Here is a 21272-nt window from a genome sequence, read left to right on the forward strand (position 1 = left end):
CAACAGACCTCACTACCTCTGAGGATGCTTGCCATAGATGCAGGCGAAACGTCAGGAGAGAATGCCTCTAGAACATGGCTCTATAGCCCGAAAAAACCCACAAGAACCTAATAATAATAATGATAATACTAGGAATAGGATTTAAATATAAATATAATAATAACTGGGCATCAATCAACCTCATCACCAACATCCTCAAAGGGAAATCCCGTGGCTGTCTTCCTGTGGGAAGAGAAGAGAAACAGCTTTCCTGAAGGGAAGTCCAAACCCGGAAGTCACGTGGCGCGGCTCCGACCAATCCCGAGCGCCGTTTACCATGACCAGCGAGAGGGGGGCGTGGCTTGCCTCCTGCCCTGAGTGTGTCAGGAAGGGCTCGGACCGGAAGTCGCGCGCCACTCAACCGGAAGAGCGGAGGGCGGAAGCCGGAAGAAGAAGAAGAAGAGGAGCAGAAGAAGAAGGGGGCGGAGGAGAGAGAGAAAGAGAGAGAAAGAGAGAGGCAGAGCCGTGCGAGGTGAGTAGGCCTTTCCTCCCTAACTTATTCCTACCGTAGGAAGGAACCCCCTTCTTCCACCCAAGCCTCCCCGACAGATGGCCATCCAGCCTCTCTTTCAAAGCCTCCAGCAAGGCCTTCCTTTGGCAAACCTCTTTCCCCACCTTGTGACCTTCTTCCAAGCCAACTAGTCCAGAAGATAATACTCTTAGGTGGGTCTGGAAAGGGGGAAGCGAACTAGGCCAATCAAGGCTATTATGGGGGGTCTGGAAGCACTGATTGAGGTTCTGGGTTTGAGCCTGCCACTTTTGGACTCTCGCTTGCTGAGGTGTTCCAGTGAGTGTCTCTGTAGATCTTATAAAACTATTTCTAGATTTAAGTTGTTGACGTGCTGGCTGATACCCAAACAGAGGTTGTGCTGGAGACGTCTCTGTCTTGGTCCTTTCACTATTGGTTGCGACTCCCCGGCGGATGTCAGGTGCTAAGCATTCTGAACACCACCAATGATGGAATTGAACCCAACCTGGCACACAGAACTCCCATAACCAACTTGGGAGTTGTGGTTACTGGAAGGGTTTGGTGGGGATTGACCTTGAGTTTGGGAGTTGTAGTTCACCTACATCCAGAGAGCATTGTGGACTGAAATAATGATGGATCTGGACCAAACTTGGCACGAATACGCAATATGCCCAAATATGAACACTGGTGGAGTTTGGGGAAAATAGACCTTGAAACTTGGGAATTGTGGTTGCTAGGATTTATAGTTTACCCACTATCGAAGAGCATTCTGAACTCCACCAATGATGGAATTGAACCAAACTTGGCACACAGAACTCCCATAACCAACTTGGGAGTTGTGGTTACTGGAAGGGTTTGGTGGGGATTGACCTTGTGTTTTGGAGTTGTTGTTCACCTACCTTCAGAGAGCACTATTTATATTTCACCTACAATTCAAGAGCATGCTGAAATCCACCAACAATGGAATTGAACCAGACTTGGCACACAGAACTCCCATGACCAACAGAAAATACAGGAAGGGTTTGATGGGCATTGACCTTGAGTTTGGGAGTTGTAGTTCACCTACATCCAGAGAGCACTGTGGACTGAAATAATGATGGATCTGGACCAAACTTGGCACAAATACTCAATATGCCCAAATGTGAACACTGGTAGAGTTTGGGGAAAATAGATCTTGAAACTTGGGAGTTGTGGTTGCTGGGATTTATAGTTCACCTACAATCACAGAGCATTCTGAAATCCCCCAACAATGGAATTGAACCAAACTTGGCACACAGAACTCCATGACCAACAGAAAATACAGGAAGGGTTTGTTGGACATTGACCTTTATTTTTGGAGTTGTAGTTCACCTACATCCAGAGATCACTGTGGACTCAAACAATGATAAATCTGGACCAAACTTGGCACGAATACTCAATATGCCCAAATGTGTGCATTAATGAAGTTTGGGGAAAATAGATCTTAACACTTGGGAGTTGTGGTTGCTGGGATTTATAATTCACCTACAATCAAAGAGCACCCTGAACCCCAACAGTGAGAGAATTGGGCCAAACTTCCTACACAGAACCCTACACAGATTACGAGGTGGGATGTAGGGGTAGATGCGTTCGGACAAATAAGCTGGGCCAAAACCGTATAGAGCTTTCTAGGTCAAAACTAGCACTTTGAATTGGGCTCCGAGACGGACCGGCAGCCAGTGGAGCTGGCATAGCAGGGGGTTCATATGCTCCCTGTATGCCGCCCCGGTTAGTAATCTGGCTGCCGCTCGTTGGACTAGCTGAAGTTTCCGAACTGTCTTCAAAGGCAGCCCCACGTAGAGTGCATTGCAGTAATCTATTTGGGATGTAACCAGAGCTTGGACCACCGTGGCCAGATCAGACCTCCCATGGTCCATATGATCTGCTGTGAACTGGATGATATGAGTCCACACTGCTACATAATCCAGATCAAAGCAGAGAATCTGGATATTATATGGCAGTGTAGAAGGGGCCTCTGTTATCTGACTTCTTCCCCCTCTCTTTACTTTCCTCCTTCCCAAAGCTATTTTATTTCCTTGGAAACATAGCTCATTGTGGGTAGTTATGGGCTGGCTCCTTTGGGATTGGACTCATCTTCCTACGGTAGATTACCAAGGGAGGAATCTGTGGCCCTCAGTATGTTGGTAAAATAGTATTCCAGTCACTGTTGGCCGGGTTTTATTTATTTACTAGCTTGGGTACCCGGCGCTGCCCGGGTTATTAGAGAAAGTGGGTAATGGGGGTTCTGTATGCCAAGTTTGGTCTTTATTGGTCATTGGATAAGAGTTGCAGTGGTTTCAGTAAGTGAATGAAGGTACTGCAAGTCCCATCATCCATGGTCCATCCTCCTTCAAACTGCAATAGGATGTAGAGTGGGTAATGGGGGCTCTGTGTGCCAAGTTTGGTCTTGATCAGTCATTGGATGAGGGTCGCAGTGGTTTCAGGAAGTGAGTGAAGGAACTGCAAGTCCCATCATCCATGGTCCATCCTTCAAACTGCAGCAGGATGTAGAGTGGGTAATGGGGGCTCTGTGTGCCAAGTTTGGTCTTTATTGGTCATTGGATAAGAGTTGCAGTGGTTTCAGTAAGTGAATGAAGGTACTGCAAGTCCCATCATCCATGGTCCATCCTCCTTAGAACTGCAGCAGGATGTAGCTAGGGTCATGGGGGCTCTGTGTGCCAAGTTTGGTCTTGATCAGTCATTGCATGAGGATCACATTGTTTTCAGGGAGTGAAGGTACTACAAGTCCCATCATCCATGGTCCACCCTCCTTAAAAGCACAGCAGGATGTACAGTGGGTCATGGGGGCTCTGTGTGCCAAGTTTGGTCTTGATCAGTCATTGGATGAGGGTCGCAGTGGTTTCAGTAAGTGAGTGAAGGTATTGCAGATCCCATCATCCATGGTCCATCCCCCTTAGAACTGCATCAGGATGTAGAGTGAGTCATGAGTACTCTCTGTGCCAAGTTTGGGCCTGGTCTGTTAAAATGAACTAAATTTCCTTTGACCAGGTGCTGGCCACTCTGAGTGTTTCTGGTGTCACTGTGAGAAGGTCCTCCATTGTGTATGTGGCAGGGCTCAGGCTCTATTATAGTAAGTGGTCTGTGGTTTGCTCTCTTCCACACTCGCATGTCATGGACTCCACTTGGTGGCCCCATTTCTTAATGTTGGCTCTGCATCTCATGCCAGAGCGCAGTCTGTTCAGCACCTTCCAAGTTGCCCAGTCTTCTGTGTGTCCAGGAGGGAGTCTCTCATCTGGTCTCAGCCACTTATTGAGGTTCTGGGTTTTAGCCTGCCACTTTTGGACTCTTGCTTGCTGAGGTGTACCTGCGAGTATTTCTGTAGAATTTAGGAAGCTGTTTTTGGATTTAAGGTGTTGGCGTGCTGGCTGATATCCGAATAGGGGATGGGCCGTAGATGTCACTGCCTTGGTTCTTTCACTATTGGCTGCTACTTCCCAACAGATAGCAGGTGGTGCAATACTGGCTGAACAGTATAATTTCTCCAGCGGTGTAGAGCATAGACATCCTGTGATAATGCAGCATGTCTCATTAAGATCCACATCCACTGTTTTAACGTAGTGATAAGTTTTCCACCCTGGGCATGCATATTCAGCAGCAGAATAGCAAAGCACAAGGGCAGATGTCTTCACTGTGTCTGGTTGTGATCCCCAGGTTGTGCCAGTCAGTTTTTGTATGATGTTACTTCTAGTGCCCACTTTTTGCTTGATATTCAAGCAGTGCTTTTTGTAAGTCAGAGCACGGTCCAGGGTATCTCCCAGGTATTTGGCTGTTCTGCAATCTTCCAGTGGGATTCCTTCACAGGTCATCCTCTGAGCTCGAGATGCTTGTCTGTGTTTAAAATGAAAAGCACACGTGTGCGTTTTAGATGGATTAGGAATCAGCTGGTTTTCCCTGGAATAGACAGGAAGAGCACCTAAAGCTTCTGAGAGCTTCTGTTAAACCATTTCAAAGCTCCCTGCTTGGGCGGTGATGGCATGATCGTCAGCATAGATGAAACTCTCTGTCCCTTCTGGCAGTGGCTGGTCATTTGTGTAAATGTTGAACATTGATGGTACAAGCTGTTTTTCCCTATAATAGGCAATAAGAGCATCTAAAGATTTGGAGAGCTTCTGTTCAACCATTTCAAAGCTCCCTGCTTGGGCGGTGATGGCACGATCATCAGCATAGATGAAACTCTCTGTCCCTTCTGGCAATAGCTGGTCATTTGGGTAAATGTTAAACATTGATGGAGCAATCACGCTTCTCAGAGGCAGGCCGTTCTTCTGTTTTCTCCATCTGCTTCCCTGGCCCTGGAACTCAACAAAAAAGCTCCTGTTCTGTATAATAATAATAATAATAATAATAATTATTATTATTATTATTATTATTTATTTCTTACTTGCCTATCCTTGTGTCTCGAAGTGGGTTACAGCATCATTGAAATACATATTGTAAAAATTCTATAAATATACATATTTTTATAAAATACGTGTATGAATATGTATTTTTGTAAAATGCATATTAAAATACACAGAACAGAGATCAAACACAAGAGATGAGTTTAAAATCCATGCTTAAAAGTGGCTGGTTTGAGTGGAAATCTGCATACATCCAAGGACCGTCGTGGAGTTGGGCAGAAAACTAATTCCCGACTTTTGAGTGACATAAGCAAGTCTTGGTTCTTGTGAGAGTTTCCCGCTTGTAGTTTTGATTGGGGTTTTGATTTCTAGAAAGTTGGTTGTTTACATCCATTCCAGGCTGTAAATTGTGCAGAACAACATCTGTTATAGAACTTCAGTATGCTGATGACAACGTCATCTGCGCACATTCAGAAGAAGACCTACAAGCCACTCTAAACACCTTCGCAGAAGCATACGAGAAGCTCGGCCTGTCATTAAACATCGAGAAAACCAAAGTGCTCTTCCATCAGTCACCAGCCAATCCCTCTCCAACGCCAGAAATATAGCTTAATGGTGTAACATTAGAAAATGTGGACCATTTCCGCTCCCTTGGCAGCTACCTCTCCACAAAAGTCAACATTGACACTGAAATACAACACCGCTTGAACTCTGCGAGTGCAGCATTTTTCCAAATAAAGCAGAGAGTGTTTGAGGACCGGGACATCCGTAGGGAGACCAAGGTGCTTGTCTATAAAGCTATTGTCCTCCCAACCCTGATATATGCCTGCGAGACGTGGACTGTCTACAGACGTCACATGCAACTCCTGGAACGATTGATCAGCGCTGCCTCCAAAAATCTTGCAAATCTCTTGGGAAGACAAGCAGACAAATATCAGTGTGCTGGAAGATATCCGTAAAAAGACCAAGGTGCTTGTTTATAAAGCTATTGTCCTCCCAACCCTGCTCTACGCCTGCGAAACGTGGACTGTCTACAGACGTCACATGCAACTCCTGAAAGGATTCCATCAGCGCTGCCTCCGGAAAATCCTGCAATCTTTTGGGAAGGCAAATGGACAAATGTCAGCATGCTGGAAGAAGCAAAGACCACCAGCATTGAAGCGATGGTCCTCCACCATCAACTCCGCTGGGCCAGCCACCTTGTCCAGATGCCTCATCACCGTCTCCCAAAGCAGTTGCTCTACTCTGAACTCAAGAACGGAAAACGTAATGTTGGTGGGCAGGAAAAGAGATCGAAAGATGGGCTCAAAGCCAACCTTGAAAACTCTGGCATAGACACTGAGAACTGGGAAGCCTTGGCCCTTGAGCGCTCCAGCTGGAGGTCAGCTGTGACCAGCAGTGCTGCAGAATTTGAAGTGGCACGAATGGAGGGCGAAAGAGAGAAACATGCCAAGAGGAAGGCGCATCAAGCCAACCCCAACCGGGACCACCTTCCACTTGGAAACCAATGCCTTCATTGTGGGAGAAGATGCAGATCAAGAAAAGGGCTCCACAGTCACCTACGGACCCTCCCTGGAGGATTATCCTACTCGGACAACGAGGGATCGCCTAAGTAAATACGGAAGCCTTGTCCCGTTCGGGTTCCTTGCCCGGCAGCTCTGTCAACTTTCAGTTCCAGTTCCCGAGAAGGTTGCTTAATTGGCGTAGTCAGAGCTTTTGCTCCATCTCGCTACGGAGGCAATTTCCCTCTGTGGCTGGGATTGGATCGAGGCTTCGGCATGGTTAACAAGCCTTGGCTTTCATCTCTGGGATTCGCTCCAGTAACTCAGCACATTCCTTTTCCGCCACGCGGGCATTCTCTGAATTACTACTGGTAAGATCTCGCGCCACGCTGCTGCTTAGGCAAGGAGAGCGTTGCCCAGATTGGGTTGTTGTAGGTTTTTCCGGGCTATATGGCCATGTTCTGGAGGCAATTTTTCTCCTGACGTTTCGCCTGCATCTATGGCAAGCATCCTCAGAGGTAGTGAGGTCTGTTGGAAGTAGGAAAAATGGGTTTATATATCTGTGGAATGACCAGGATGGGACAAAGGGCTCTTGTCTGCTGGGGCTAGCGGTGAATGTTTCAGCTGATCACCTTGATTAGCATTCAATGGCTTGGAAGTGCCTGGGGGGAATCTTTTGTTGAGAGTGATTTTATGTGCCTGTTTGTTTCCCCTCTGTTGCCCAGATTGTCTCGTGCCCAAAGGCTGGGAGACTTGCAGAATTTTCCGACTGGCACGGCCACGACTTGTGCTGCTCCTGTGAAAGGGAAAAGTAAAGTGATCCAGGAACTTCAGCTTGCAGTGTTGAGTCACTGTGATGCATCTATATAAATAAAAATGTAATGTTCATTTGTGGGATGAACAAAACTCAAAAACCACTGGATGAATTGACACCAAATTTGGACACAAGAAACCTAACAACCCAATGTATGACCTTCACTAAAAAAAAAATTGATTTTGTCATTTGAGAGTTGTAGTTGCTGGGATTTATAGTTCGCCTACAATCAAAGAACATTCTGAACCCCGCCAATGATGGAATTGAACCAAACTTGGCACACAGTTCTCCCATGACCAACAGAAAATACTGGATAGGTTTGGTGGGCAGTGTCCTTTGGTTTTGGAGTTGTAGTTCACCTACATCCAGAGATCAATGTGGACTCAAACAATGATGGATCCGGACCAAACTCTACACGAAGACTCAATATGCCCAAATGTGAACATTGGTGGAGCTTGGAGAAAATAGAATCTTGACATTTGGGAGTTGTAGTTGCTGGGATTTATAGTTCACCTGCAATCACAGAGCATTCTGGACCCTCCCAACAATAGAATTGGGCCAAACCTCCCACACAGAACCCCTATGTGGACCACAGCAACGCATGGCATGGGATGGCTAGTATACATAATATCATAGTATCCTAGAGTTGGAAGATACCTCGTTGTCCATCCAGTCCAACCCCCTTCTGCCAAGAAGCAGGACAATTGCATTCAAAGCACCCCCAACAGATGGCCATCCAGCCTCTGTTTCAACGCCTTCTCCTACAATCAAAGAACATTTTGAACCCCACCAATGATGGAATTGAACCAAACTTGGCACACAATTCTCCTATGACCAACAGAAAATACTGGAAGGGTTTGATGGGCATTGACCTTGAGTTTGGGAGGTTGTTGTTTTTTTTTGTCGTGCAGGAGCAACTTGCAAAACTACAAGTCACTTCTGGTGTGAGAGAATTGGCCGTCTGCAAGGACGTTGTCCAGGGGATGCTCGGATGATTTGATGTTTTTATCTTCTTTGTGGGAGGCTTCTCTCATGTCCCCGCAGGGAGGAGCTGGAGTCGATAGAGGGAGCTCATCCGCCTCTCCCTGGAGGCGCAGTTTGGGAGTTGTAGTTCGCCTACACCCACAGAGAGCACTGTGGACTCAAACAATGATGGATCTGGACCAGATTTGGCACAAACACTCAATATGCATTGGGATTGTGGTGCAGCTGGCTGAGTGTCAGCTGCATTAAGATCACCCTGTCCAAAAAGGTCATGAGTTCGAAGCCAGCCCGGGTTAGAGTGGGTTTCCAACCAATTGTGTAGCCCGTTGTCGACCTTTGTAAACCCGAAAAACAGTTGCATCTGTCAAGTAGGAAAATAAGGTTCCACCTTAAAGTGTGGGGAGGCTAAATTAACTAATTTATGAGGCCATAAAGACTTCAGCAAAAGCATGCAGGGAATGCAGAAGTACTTCATCAGTGTCGCAGATCTACGATGAAAGCGACAGCTCCCCTGGCGGCCAGAAAAAAAAGTTAAATAGCCTCTGTGTATGTCTGTATACAACAACAACAGACTGGTTCAAGATTGGGAAAGGCGTACGGCAAGGCTGCATCCTCTCACCCAACCTTTTTAACTTGTATGCAGAACACATCATGCGATGTGCGGGGCTGGATGAATGCAAAGCTGGGGTGAAAATTGCTGGAAGAAACATTAACAACCTCAGATATGCAGATGACACCACTCTGATGGCCGAAAGCGAGGAGGAGCTGAGGAGCCTTCTAATCAAGGTGAAAGAAGAAAGCGCAAAAGGCGGGTTGCAGCTAAACGTCAAAAAAACCAAGATTATGGCAACAAGAATGATTGACAACTGGAAAATAGAGGGAGAAACCGTGGAGGCCGTGACAGACTTTGTATTTCTAGGTGCAAAGATGAGTGCAGATGCAGACTGTGGCCAGGAAATCAGAAGACGCTTACTTCTTGGGAGGAGAGCAATGTCCAATCTCGATAAAATAGTAAAGAGTAGAGACATCAGACTGGCAACAAAGATCCGCCTAGTCAAAGCCATGGTATTCCCTGTAGTCACCTACGGATGTGAGAGCTGGACCTTAGGGAAGGCTGAGCGAAGGAAGAGAGATGCTTTTGAGCTGTGGTGTTGGAGGAAAGTGCTGAGAGTGCCTTGGACTGCGAGAAGATCCAACCAGTCCATCCTCCAGGAAAGAAAGCCCGACTGCTCACTGGAGGGAAAGATACTAGAGACAAAGTTGAAGTACTTTGGTCACATCATGAGGAGACAGGAAAGCCTAGAGAAGACAATTATGCTGGGGAAAGTGGAAGGCAAAAGGAAGAGGGGCCGACCAAGGACAAGATGGATGGATGGCATCCTTGAAGTGACTGGACTGACCTTGAGGGAGCTGGGGGTGGTAACGGCTGACAGGGAGCTCTGGCGTGGGCTGGTCCATGAGGTCACGAAGAGTCGGAGACGACTGAACGAATGAACAACAACATGTCTGTATATGTTGTATTTTGTATGTCAAAATTGGCATTCAATGTTTGTGATATATGTGTACACTGTAATCCGCCCTGAGTCCCCTGCAGGGTGAGAAGAAGGGCGGAATATAAAAGCTGTAAATAAATAAATAAATATGCCAATATGTGAACACTGGTGGAGTTTGGGGAAAATTGACCTTGGCATTTGGGAGTTGTAGTTGCTGGGATTTATAGTTCACCTACAATCACAGAGCGTTCTGAACCCCACCAACAATAGAATTGGGCCAAATCTCCCACACAGAACCCCCATGTGGGCCACAGCAACGCGTGGCAGGGGATGGCTATTCTATAAATAAAAATGTAATGTTTGCTTGTGGGATTAACATAACTCAAAAGCCGCTGGGCGAATTGACACCAAATTTGGACACAAGACACCTCTCCGGCCAATGAGTGACCATCATTCATAAACACACTGAAAAATACAGTGGAAGAGACTTAAAAAGCCAAAAAAAATTAACCATACATTGCAACGCATGCACAAAACCACCTATATACACACAAGCGTACACATATGCACAAATATACACACACATATATTACTTACTTACTTAGGCGATCCCTCGTAGTCCGAGGATGATGGTCCTCCAAGTTCGGTGTCCTGGGGGTGGTTTCGTAGGTGGTTGTGCAGCCCTATTCTCACAGTGAGGGCATTGGTTTCCAAGTGGGATGTGGTCTCGGTCGGGGTTGGCTTGACGCGCCTCCCTCTTGGCACGTTTCTCTCTTTCGCCCTCCATTCATGCCTCTTCAAATTCTGCAGCACTGCTGGACACAGCTGACCTCTAGCTGGAGCGCTCAAGGGCCGGGGCATCCCACTTCTCTGTGTCTATGCCAGAGTTTTTAAGAGGTTGGCTTTGAACCCATCTTTAAATCTCTTTTCCTGTCCTCCAACATTCTGTTTTCCATTCTTGAGTTCGGAGTAGAGCGACTGCTTTGGTAGATGGTGATGAGGCATCTGGACAAGGTGGCCGGTCCAGCGGAGTTGATGGCGGAGGAGCATCACTTCGATGCTGGTGGTCTTTGCTTCTTCCAGCACGCTGACATTTGTCCGCCTGTCTTCCCAAGAGATTTGCAGGATTTTCCGGAGGCAGCGCTGATGGAATCGTTCCAGGAGTTGCATGTGACGTCTGTAGACAGTCCACGTTTCACAGGCATAGAGCAGGGTTGGGAGGGGAATGGCTCTATAGACAAGCACCTTGGTATCCCTCCCAGTCCTCAAACACTCTTTTCGAAGGCACTTCATGAGGATGGCAGTGAGTGTGGTGCAGGCTTCTTCTTTGGAGGCTTTTAAGCAGAGGCTGGATGGTCACCTGTCATTGGTGCTTTGAATGCGATTGTCCTGCGTCTTGGCCGAATGGGGTTGGACTGGATGATAGCCCACGGGGTCTCTTCCAACTCTAGGATTCAATGAGTGTCACTGATTTGTAGTCCTGAAAATTACCAGGAGGGAATTTTAGTGTGGGGAGGCTAAATTAACTAATTTATGAGGCCATAAAAAAGACTCCAGCAAAAGCATGCGGGGAATGCAGAAGTGCTTCATCAGTGTCGCAGATGGATGATGAAAGCGACAGCTCCCCTGGCGGCCAGAAAAAGTTAAATAGCCTCTGTGTATGTCTGTATATGTTGTATGTCAAAAATTGGCATTGAATGTTTGCTATATATGTGTACACTGTAATCCGCCCTGAGTCCCCTGCGGGGTGAGAAGGGTGGAATATAAAAGCTGCAAATAAATAAAATAAATAAACTTCTTTGGTGTGTGACCATGTCGATCTCTTCTTCTTCTTTCCAGGAGCCCTTGAAGGAGCGAGTGCCATGGTCCGCGGTTGGCTCTTGAGTGCATAGGGTTGTGTTTTTTTTTAACATGGAAGAAGGAGGTGGAAAAGAAGAAGTCATCGACCTGAATAGTTTCCGGAGCCACCGAGGGAAAGGTAAATTGTGTTCTTTTCCTTTCTTTCAGGTGTGTTGCATGTGGATTGTGAAAACATTTTCCCACCCTTTGTGTTTGATTTTTATTATGCTACTAGCTGTACCCGCCACGTGTTGCTGTGGCCAACCTTCCCTTATTGCAGCGCAGACTTTGGAAACATACTTCAACGTGGAGTCACAGGGAGTACAGAATAAATATAAATAAATAAATGAGAGGGTGCTCACCAATGCTTCACCCTGGAAAGAAGTGACGAGTGGAGTGCCCTCAGCAGGGTTCCCCCCTGGGCCCGGTCCTGTTCAACATCTTTATTAATGACTTGGATGAAGGGCTAGAAGGCAGGATCATCCAGTTTGCAGACGGGACCAAATTGGGAGGGAGAGCCAAGACTCCAGAGGACAGGAGCAGGACTCAAAGGGATCTTGACAGATTAGAGAGATGATTGGCCAAAACTAACAAAATGAAGTTCAACAGTGACAAATGCAAGATACTCCACTTTGGCAGGAAAAACGAAATGCAAAGATACAGAATGGGGGACAATGCCTGGCTCGAGAGCAGTACGTGTGAAAAAGATCTTGGAGTCCTCGTGGACAACAAGTTAAACATGAGCCAGGAATGTGATGTGGCGGCAAAAAAAGCCAATGGGATTTTGGCCTGCATCAATCGGAGCCTAGTGTCTAGATCTAGGGAAGTCATGCTCCCCATGCTCTATTCTGCCTTGGTTAGACCACACCTGGAATATTGTGTCCAATTCTGGGCACCACAATTGAAGAGAGATATTGACTCTAAGCTGGAATGTGTCCAGAGGAGGGCGACTCAAATGATCAAGGGCCTGGAAAACAAGCCCTATGAGGAGAGGCTTAAGGAGCTGGGCATGTTTAGCCTGAAGAAGAGAAGGATGAGAGGAGATATGATAGCCATGTATAAATATGTGAGAGGAAGCCACAGGGAGGAGGAGGGAGCAAGCTTGTTATCTGCTTCCTTGGAGACCAGGACACAATGGAACAATGGCTTCAAACTACAAGAGAGGAGATTCCATCTGAACATGAGGAAGAACCTCCTGACTGTGAGAGCCGTTCACCAGTGGAACTCTCTGCCCCAGAGTGTGGTGGAGGCTCCTTCTTTTGAAGCTTTTAAACAGAGGCTGGATGGGCATCTGTCAGGGGTGATTTGAGTGCAATATTCCTGCTTCTGACTGTGAGAGCCGTTCAGCAGTGGAACTCTCTGCCCCGGAGGGAGTGTGGTGGAGGCTCCTTCTTTGGAAGCTTTTAAACAGGGGCTGGATGGCCATCTGTCGGGGGTGATTTGAATGCAACATTCCTGCTTCTGACTGTGAGAGCCGTTCAGCAGTGGAACTCTCTGCCCCGGAGTGTGGTGGAGGCTCCTTCTTTGGAAGCTTTTAAACAGAGGCTGGATGGCCATCTGTCAGGGGTGATTTGAATGCAATATTCCTGCTTCTTGGCAGAATGGGGTTGGACTGGATGGCCCAGGAGGTCTCTTCCAACTCTTTGATTCTATGATTCTATGATTTATGAGCTGCCGTAAACCTTTAGCCGGTCGATAAGTGTCTCCTCCTTCCTTCAGATAGGATTAACCACAGAGACGAGGGGCTTATCACCATTTCGGACTCTTCGGATGAAGACTTGCCTGTGATGCTGGACGTTCCCGTTCACAGACAGTGGGAGGATGAGGAGGATGATGATGTCGTCATCTTGATGGAGGTAAATCTGTCCCCCCATCTCATCAATACGCAAAATCAAACCTTTTATATGTTTCCATTGGTCAACAATAATCTGATGGATTGCTGTGAGTTTTCTGGCCATGTTCCAGAAGCATTCTCCCCTGACGTTTCGCCCACATCTATGGCAGGCATGCTCAGAGGTTGTGAGGTCTGTTGGAAATTAGAACAAAATGGGTTTATATATCTGTGGAATAATGTACAGGGTGGGAGAAAGTCCTCTTGTCTGTTTGAGGCAAGTGTGAATGTTGCAGTTGATCACCTTGATTAGTTAAATGTGTGTGACACACATTTGTGCAACACACATTCTGGACACTGTATTCCAAGCTAATCTACCCCAAAGAGCTGTTAAGAAAGCATTAAAAATTGAAATTAACTAAAAATTGAAATCAACTGAAATAATATTGCAATTGATCACCTTGATTAGCACTGAATAGCCTTGCAGCTTCAAAGCTTGGCTGCTTCCTGCCCGGGGGAATCCTTTGTTGGGAGGTGTTAGCTGGCTCTGACTGTTTCTTGTCTGGAATTCCCCTGTTTTTTGAGTGTACTTGTTTATTTACTGTCTTGATTTTAGAGTATTTTTAAATACTGGTAGCCAGATTTTATTCATTTTAATGGTATCCTCCTTTCCGTTTGTGTTTCTGGTTTTTCTTTATTGTAATTGTTGTTTGGGCTTGACCTCATGTAAGCCGTTCCGCGTCCCCATCGGGGAGATGGTGGCGGGGTATAAATAAAGATTATTATTATTATTATTATTATTATTATTGTTATTTTGAAATTGTCCACATGCATGTGGATTTCAGTGGCTTCCAGACAAGAAACAATCAGGGCCAGATAATCACCTCCCAAAAAAGGATTCCCCCGGGCAGGAAGCAGCCAAGCTTTGAAGCTGCAAGGCTATTCAGTGCTAATCAAGGTGATCCATTGCAATATTAATTAACTTCAATTAATTCCAGTTAATTTCAATGTTTAATGCCCTCTTAACAGCCCTTTAAGAGAGGGCTGCGCCTCTCTTAAAGAGAGGGAGCCCCCGGTGGCGCAGTGGGCTAAAGCACTGAGCTGCTGAGCTTGTTGATCGAAAGGTCGCAGGTTCGATTCCGGGGAGCGGTGTGAGCTACCGCTGTCAGCCCTAGCTTCTGCCAACCTAGCAGTTCGAAAACATGCAAATGTGAATAGATCAATAGGTACTGCACCGGCGGGAAGGTAACGGTGCTCCATGCAGTCATGCCGGCCACATGACCTTGGAGGTGTCTACGGACAACGCTGGCTCTTCGGCTTAGAAATGGAGATGAGCACCACAACCCAGAGTCAGACATGACTGGACTTAATGTCAGGGGACTACTTTTACCTTAACAGCCCTTTGGGGTAGATTAGCTTGGAATACAGTGTCCAGAATGTGTGTTGCACAAATGTGTGTCACACACATTTAACTCTCCCTAACTGAGATGAGGATTTGAACTCAGGCCATCCTTGGACCATGGTGAGTGTTGCACTCCAAGGCTGGGAACCCCCTCTGTATTTATTTATTTATTTACTTTATTTATATACCGCTTTTCTCAGCCCTCAGGCGACTCAAAGTGGTGAACAACATCAATACAAAACATCACAAGACAAGTATTTGGCAATTAAAAACAATTGTAAGATAAATAATTAAACATCAGTATAACAATCATTATAATTAACACAAACTCTGTACTTAACACAAACTCCAGTAAAAGAGCAAAGCAATTTATTGAAGAATATATATACAAAGCAATTTAGCAAAATAATATAAAAAACCAAAGTCCAAATATCAGGAATAATCTACAGAAATCAAAATACATTAGTAGCATCAAAAACCAGAAATACAAAAGCAGAATAAATCCAAAATTTATTTTGGTTGAAAGTATTTTTAAAAAGCTTGGCCAACCGTGAGGGTTGACGGGAAGGATGATTGATTACACTGTTCAACGGAGAAAAAGTTTCGGGCCTGAAAGTAGTTGTTCTTTTATGATTTTGGGGTGCTGAAAACGAAAATGACATTTATATATTGGCTCTAGTTTTTATGATATAAGCAATCACATGATCACGTATGGTTGAAAAAATGCATGTTGCGATTTACTTAGGCGATCCCTCGCTTTCCGAGGATGATTGTCTTCCAGTGTTCTTGTGGGTCCGTATGTGGCTGTGGAGCCCTATTCTTGCTCTGCATCTTCTCCCGCAGTGAGGAGGGCATTGGTTTCCAGGTGGAAGGCGGTCTCGGCCGGGGTTGGCTTGACACGCCTTCCTCTTGGCACGCTTCTCCCTTTCACCCTCCACTCGTGCCTCCTCAAATTCTGCAGCACTGCTGGTCACAGCTGACCTCCAGCTGGAGCGCTCAAGGGCCAGGGCTTCCCAGTTCTCAGTGTCTATGCCTATGAGTTTTTAAGGTTGGCTTTGAGCCCGTCTTTAAATCTCTTTTCTTGCCCTCCAACATTCCGTTTTCCATTCTTGAGTTCGGAGTAGAGCAGCTGTTTTGGGAGACGGTGGTCGGGCATCCGGACAACATGGCCGGTTCAGCGAAGTTGGTGGCGGAGGACCATCGCTTCAATGCTGGTGGTCTTTGCTTCTTCCAGCACGCTGACGTTTGTCTGCTTGTCTTCCCAAGAGATTTGCAGGATTTTCCGGAGGCAGCACTGATGGAATCGTTCCAGGAGTTGCATGTGTCGTCTGTAGACAGTCCACGTCTCACAGGCGTAGAGCAGGGTTGGGAGGACAATAGCTTTATAAACAAGCACCTGGGTATCCCTACGGATGTCCCGGTCCTCAAACACTCTCTGCTTCATTCGGAAAAATGCTTACACTATGGAAGATTCTAGAATACTCTAGAAAGTTTGATGACGCAGTATTAGTGCCGTGTGCAAAAGCCAGAAAGCCCTCTATAAGGCCAGACTTTTGAACGGTGAGGGTCAGTCAGTTGAAGACTGAGACAGTATCGTTAAACATCATTTTACATTGTTCTTTTGACTGTCGTGATGCCTCCTCGCACGTGTGTAAATAAAGCACTATGGAAAAAAGAGATCAAGGCCAATGGACTCCGTCAATGCTGTCAGACTCCTGCTGGAGCATTGGAAGAGGGAATCCTTTCCTTGAATACAAAAGAAAAGTCAAGAGAAGCAAACAGGATATAAACTAAAGTCACGATTAAAGCAACATTTACACTTTCAGACTTTTCAACTGCATTAGGCCTACTCATATAGTTTCTTGCTGCACAAACATAAACAATAGACTAATTAAATAAATATTTCTCATGTATAAACTATTGGCAATATAATTTGACTAAAATTTAGTAAATATTCACGGTTTATATACATGCAATAAGGTTAGGCGCATTATCATAATTATTAAAGAATTACCTATTGTGGAGAAAATTGAAATAGCTGTTGCATAAAAATTTAATTATTATATTTGAATTCAGCATGTTAAATTTATTAAGAAACGGCACATTTAGTTTCCGCAACTGAGAAAAACTGAAAATTTGCAGAACAGTGTTATCACTGGGATGATCTCAGGTTCCGTGTCCTGTGTTCATCTCATTGCTCTCTATGTCTTTTTTGTTTTTGTTTGAAAGACGGCTTCCAAGAAGCTGCTGCGCCCCAACGTGATCCGTCCGGCCGCTCCCTGGCAGAGTGCAAACAAGTCAGGGGAAGGCGGATCTCAAAGCGACATGACGGCAGGGTCAAACGAGAAGCAAAAGGCGAGGAGCCCTCCTTCTCCGAGACGGCACGGAACCCGTCGGAACTGCGTGACGTTGGGCCGGCAGGAAAGCCAGGACGAGGTCTTGGAGCTGCTGGAGCCCCCGGAGCCTGCGGGGCCAAGAGGAGCAGAGCCCGGTCCCAGCGTGGCTCGGACACACGGCGACAATAAGGAGATCATTAACGTGGAAGAAGTGGTCTTGATCGCGGATCAGGAGGGGCCGGACCGGGAAGAGCCGCAGCCGAGGCTGGTGCCAAACCTCGTGGGCGCCGTCCGGTGCATCGAGGAGAACATGAGACTCGATCATCCTTACTTCCAGCCGGCCGAGAAGGAGGCGCACGCCGTAGTCAACCTCCTTTCTCCTCGGCACGTGCCGTTGGAACTTGAGCTGGGAGGGCCGTTGCCGAGGGTCTACCAAGAGGAGATCCCCGGGCCCGCCTTTCCCAGGCCGGAGCCGCAGCAAGACGGGATCCCGGGCCGCACGTCCCCTCAGCTGGCTCACCCGCCCGAGGAAAAGGAAGGGCAGCCGGCAGCAATAAACGAGCAGGCCGGCCCGGCTTTTCCGGTCCAGGGGTCGCTGGATTCTGGCGCCAGCGAGATCCCAAAGCAAAGCGCTGCTGTTCAGCTGGACAAAGACCTCAAGGCTCTTCTCGTCAGAGAAACAGTAAGTGGGTTTACTTACTGTAAGGGCTGGAATGGGCAGTGAGGTGGTTTTACTTGTTAATTATTGAAAGTCTTACAGATTTAATTCTAAAATGCTGTATATACTCAAATATAAGCCGAGGCACTTAATTTTGCCACAAAAAACTGGGAAAACATATTGACTGGTGTCTAAGCCAAGAGTGGGAAATGCTGCCGCTACGGGTAAATTTCGAAATAAAAATACGAGTAGATACCAATAAAATTACGTTAATTGAGGCACCAGTAGGTTCAGTGTTTTGTATCTATATAAATAAAAATGTAATGTTCGTTTGTGGGATTAACATAACTCAAAAACCACTGGACAAATGACACCAAATTTGGTCACAAGACACGTATCAGGCCAATGAGTGACCATCATTCATAAAAACATTGAAGACAGAGCAGAAAGGACTTAAAAAGCCAAAAAAACAAAAAATACATTGCAATGCATGCGCAAAACCACATATATACATGCAAACACACATATATACACATATACACAAAGATATACACACTTATATTTATTTATTATTATTTTATTTATTTATTTACGGTTTTTATATTCCGCCCTTCTCACCCCGCAGGGGACTTAGGGCGGATTACAGTATACACATATATGGCAAACATTCAATGCCAGTTTGACAGACAACGAATATAGACAATACACAGAGGCTATTTAACTTTTTTCTGGGCGCCAGGGGAGCTGCTGCTTTCATTGTCCATCAGCGATACCGATGAAGTTCTTCCACATTCCACATCCCGGAGTTTTCTTTATGGCCTCATAAATTAGTTAATTTAGCCTCCCACACAAGGTGGTCCCTTATTTTCCTACTTGACAGATGCAACTGTCTTTCGGGTTGCAAAGGTCGACAACAGGCTACACGATGGCTGGACATCCACTCCAGCCTGGGCTGGCTTCGAACTCATGACCTTTTGGTCAGAGTGATCTTAATGCAGCTGACACTCAGCCAGCTGCGCCACAATCCCGGTGTTATATGCATACATACACACACAAAACACACACACAGAAAGGGGGAAGGAAGGAAGGAAGGAAGGAAGGAAGGAAGGAAGGAAGGAGAGAAGGAAATAAAAAAGTGAAAGAAGAAAGGAAAGAGAGAGAGAAGGAAGGAGAGAAGGAACGAAAGAAAGAAGGAAGGAAGGAAGGAAGGAGACAAGGAAGGATGTAACCAAAGAGCAAAGGAAGAGAGGAAAGAAACATGTAGAGAAGAAAGGAAAGAGAGAGGGAACGAAGGAAAGAAGGAACGAAAGAGAAAAAGAGGGAGGGAAGGCAGAAAAGAGACAAGGAAGGATGGAACCAAAGAGCGAAGGAAGGGAGGAAAGAAACAGGTAGGGAAGGAAGGAAGAAGAAGGGAAAGGAGAAGAGAAAGAAAAAGAAGGAAAGAGGGAGGGAAGGAAGGAAGGAGAGAGAGGGAAGGGTTAGGGTTACAGCTAGTATTTACATAAAACTGTAATTTAAGATATGTGTCGGGCTGGCTTATACTCAAGTATATATGGTAGTTTGGAATCCCTGAGTCCCCTTGAGCTGGCTGCCTTTCTCTTTCGGTGATAAGGGGCCTGTAGTAAAGTGAGCTAGAATTGGATATTGACACCTCACATATACATACAACTTTTATTTTATTACTTTTTCTATTCTCTTGTTGTCTTTTGTCTATGATTTTAGTGTATCTATATGTTTTGGAATCTGTTCGATCTTCATTTCCCACAGCTATGAAATGCATGGTGGACGTGTGATTTAAAAGTACCGGTATTTAAAGTAAATCCATAAAAGGGAATTCAATTCCAATTGATCTGAAGATCTCAGGTGCACAATAACACCTTTAGAAGATAACATTGAGTGCAATTGCAGATGTGCAGACCCTGGAGTGGGAATGTTTAGCTTCATTACTTGGTTTGTGCTTTTGTGAATTGAAAGTCCTTTGCGACTTGTTTGTCAGTCAGAATATTTATTTGCTAATTATGTCTCATATTTTTAATTTCCAGTCTTCTTCAGTTGGGTTTTCTTTGGTCTTCCACTTTCTAGCATACACAATTCTGGCTGCAGTAGTTATGTAATTAAATAGAATATCTTGAATCTTGTCGAGTTTCATGTCTGTTATCCTGAATAGATAGTATTCTGGTTACTTCCTAATAGTAACTAATACTACCTAATTCTGGTAATAAAAAATAGTAGACATAATGAACATGGACACATTAACCTATTATTTGAAATCACATCAAGGCAAACATAAATCTGTAACCGATTGGGCTTTATTAAGGAATTTTTTGAAAATAAAAGAAAATAAAACAAACACAGGATGATGGAGAGAATAACTAGACTCAATAATCAATGGATATAAAACCAAGACAGAAAAAATTGGAAGTCAAACATCAACTCTCTCTCTCTCTCTCTCTCTCTCTCTCTATATATATATATATATAAATAAAAAAATTAATGTTCGTTTGTGGGATTAACAGAACTCAAAACCCACTGGGGGAATTGACACCAAATTTGGACACAAGACACCTAACATCACAATGTATGTCCTTCACTCATAAAAACACTGAAAAACATAGCAGATGGGACTTAAAAAGCCCCAAAAAGCTAAATGACGAAAAGCTAAATTACAATACAGAAAAAAGGGAATAAAGAGGGAGGGAAGGGGAGAAAAAGAAAGAAAGAAAAAGAAAGAAAGAAAGAAAGAAAGAAGGAAAGAGAGAAGGAAGGAAAGAGGTAGAAAAGGAAGAAAGTAGAGAAAGAGGAAGGGAAAGAAAAAGGGGGAAAGGAAAGTTAGAGAAGGAAGGAAGGAGAGAAGGAAAGAAAAAAGGGAAAGAAGGAAGGAAAGAGGGAGCGAAGGAAGGGGGGAAGATGTAGAGAAAGGAGGGGAAAGGAAAGAAGGAAAGAGAGAAAGAGGAAAAGAGAGACAGCAGAAGAAAAAGAAAAGGGGGAAGGAAAGAAGGAAGGAAGGAGATAGAGAAGGAAGGAAGAAGAGAAGGAAAGATGGGAAGGAAGAAAGGAAGGAAAGAGGGAGTGAAGGAAGGAGGGAAAGAAGGGGAGAAAGAGGGAAGGTTGGCCACAGCAACGTGTGGCGGGTACAGCTAGTGTGTGTGTGTGTGTGCGTGTATGTATATATATATATCTTTTTTCTCCTTTTCCTTTCTTTTTTCTTCTTTTTTCCCTTTTCCCTCAGTTTTCCTTACCATATTCTTACCCATATAGTGTGAGTAATATTCGGCCTTAATGCAACTGCTATGAGGCATGCAATGAAAACAAAGTGCACAGTCTTCCATCAGCTTCAAAGCCTTGAAGCAGCACATTTATTTAGTTACTTTCTAACAGCTACATAAAAATAACAAACATAACTATGTACAAGAGAAAACACAAACACATCTTGCTTCTTCTCCGGCATGGCTGGAAGAAAAAATGCCCAACAGTCCGTTATCTCAAATCCACATCATTGGAATGTGTGACGTATACAGGAAGAGCTCAC

General features: G+C 45.3%; 1 protein-coding gene across 1 annotated transcript in view; it reads left to right on the forward strand.

Moving 5' to 3' along the window:
• The first annotated feature begins 401 nt into the window (after positions 1-401).
• Positions 402-21272, forward strand: part of LOC137097891 (E3 ubiquitin-protein ligase RNF216-like) — a 140217-nt gene continuing 119346 nt past the window's right edge. Inside the window, exons 1-4 of the mRNA XM_067473263.1 lie at positions 402-511; positions 11517-11655; positions 13236-13372; positions 16979-17767. Of these exons, the coding sequence (XP_067329364.1) occupies positions 11589-11655; positions 13236-13372; positions 16979-17767 (993 nt within the window). The 5' untranslated portion in view covers positions 402-511; positions 11517-11588. The remainder of the gene's footprint in view (positions 512-11516; positions 11656-13235; positions 13373-16978; positions 17768-21272) is intronic.

The sequence above is a fragment of the Anolis sagrei genome, chromosome X, assembly GCF_037176765.1.
Source record: "Anolis sagrei isolate rAnoSag1 chromosome X, rAnoSag1.mat, whole genome shotgun sequence".
NCBI classification, from domain to species: domain Eukaryota; kingdom Metazoa; phylum Chordata; class Lepidosauria; order Squamata; family Dactyloidae; genus Anolis; species Anolis sagrei.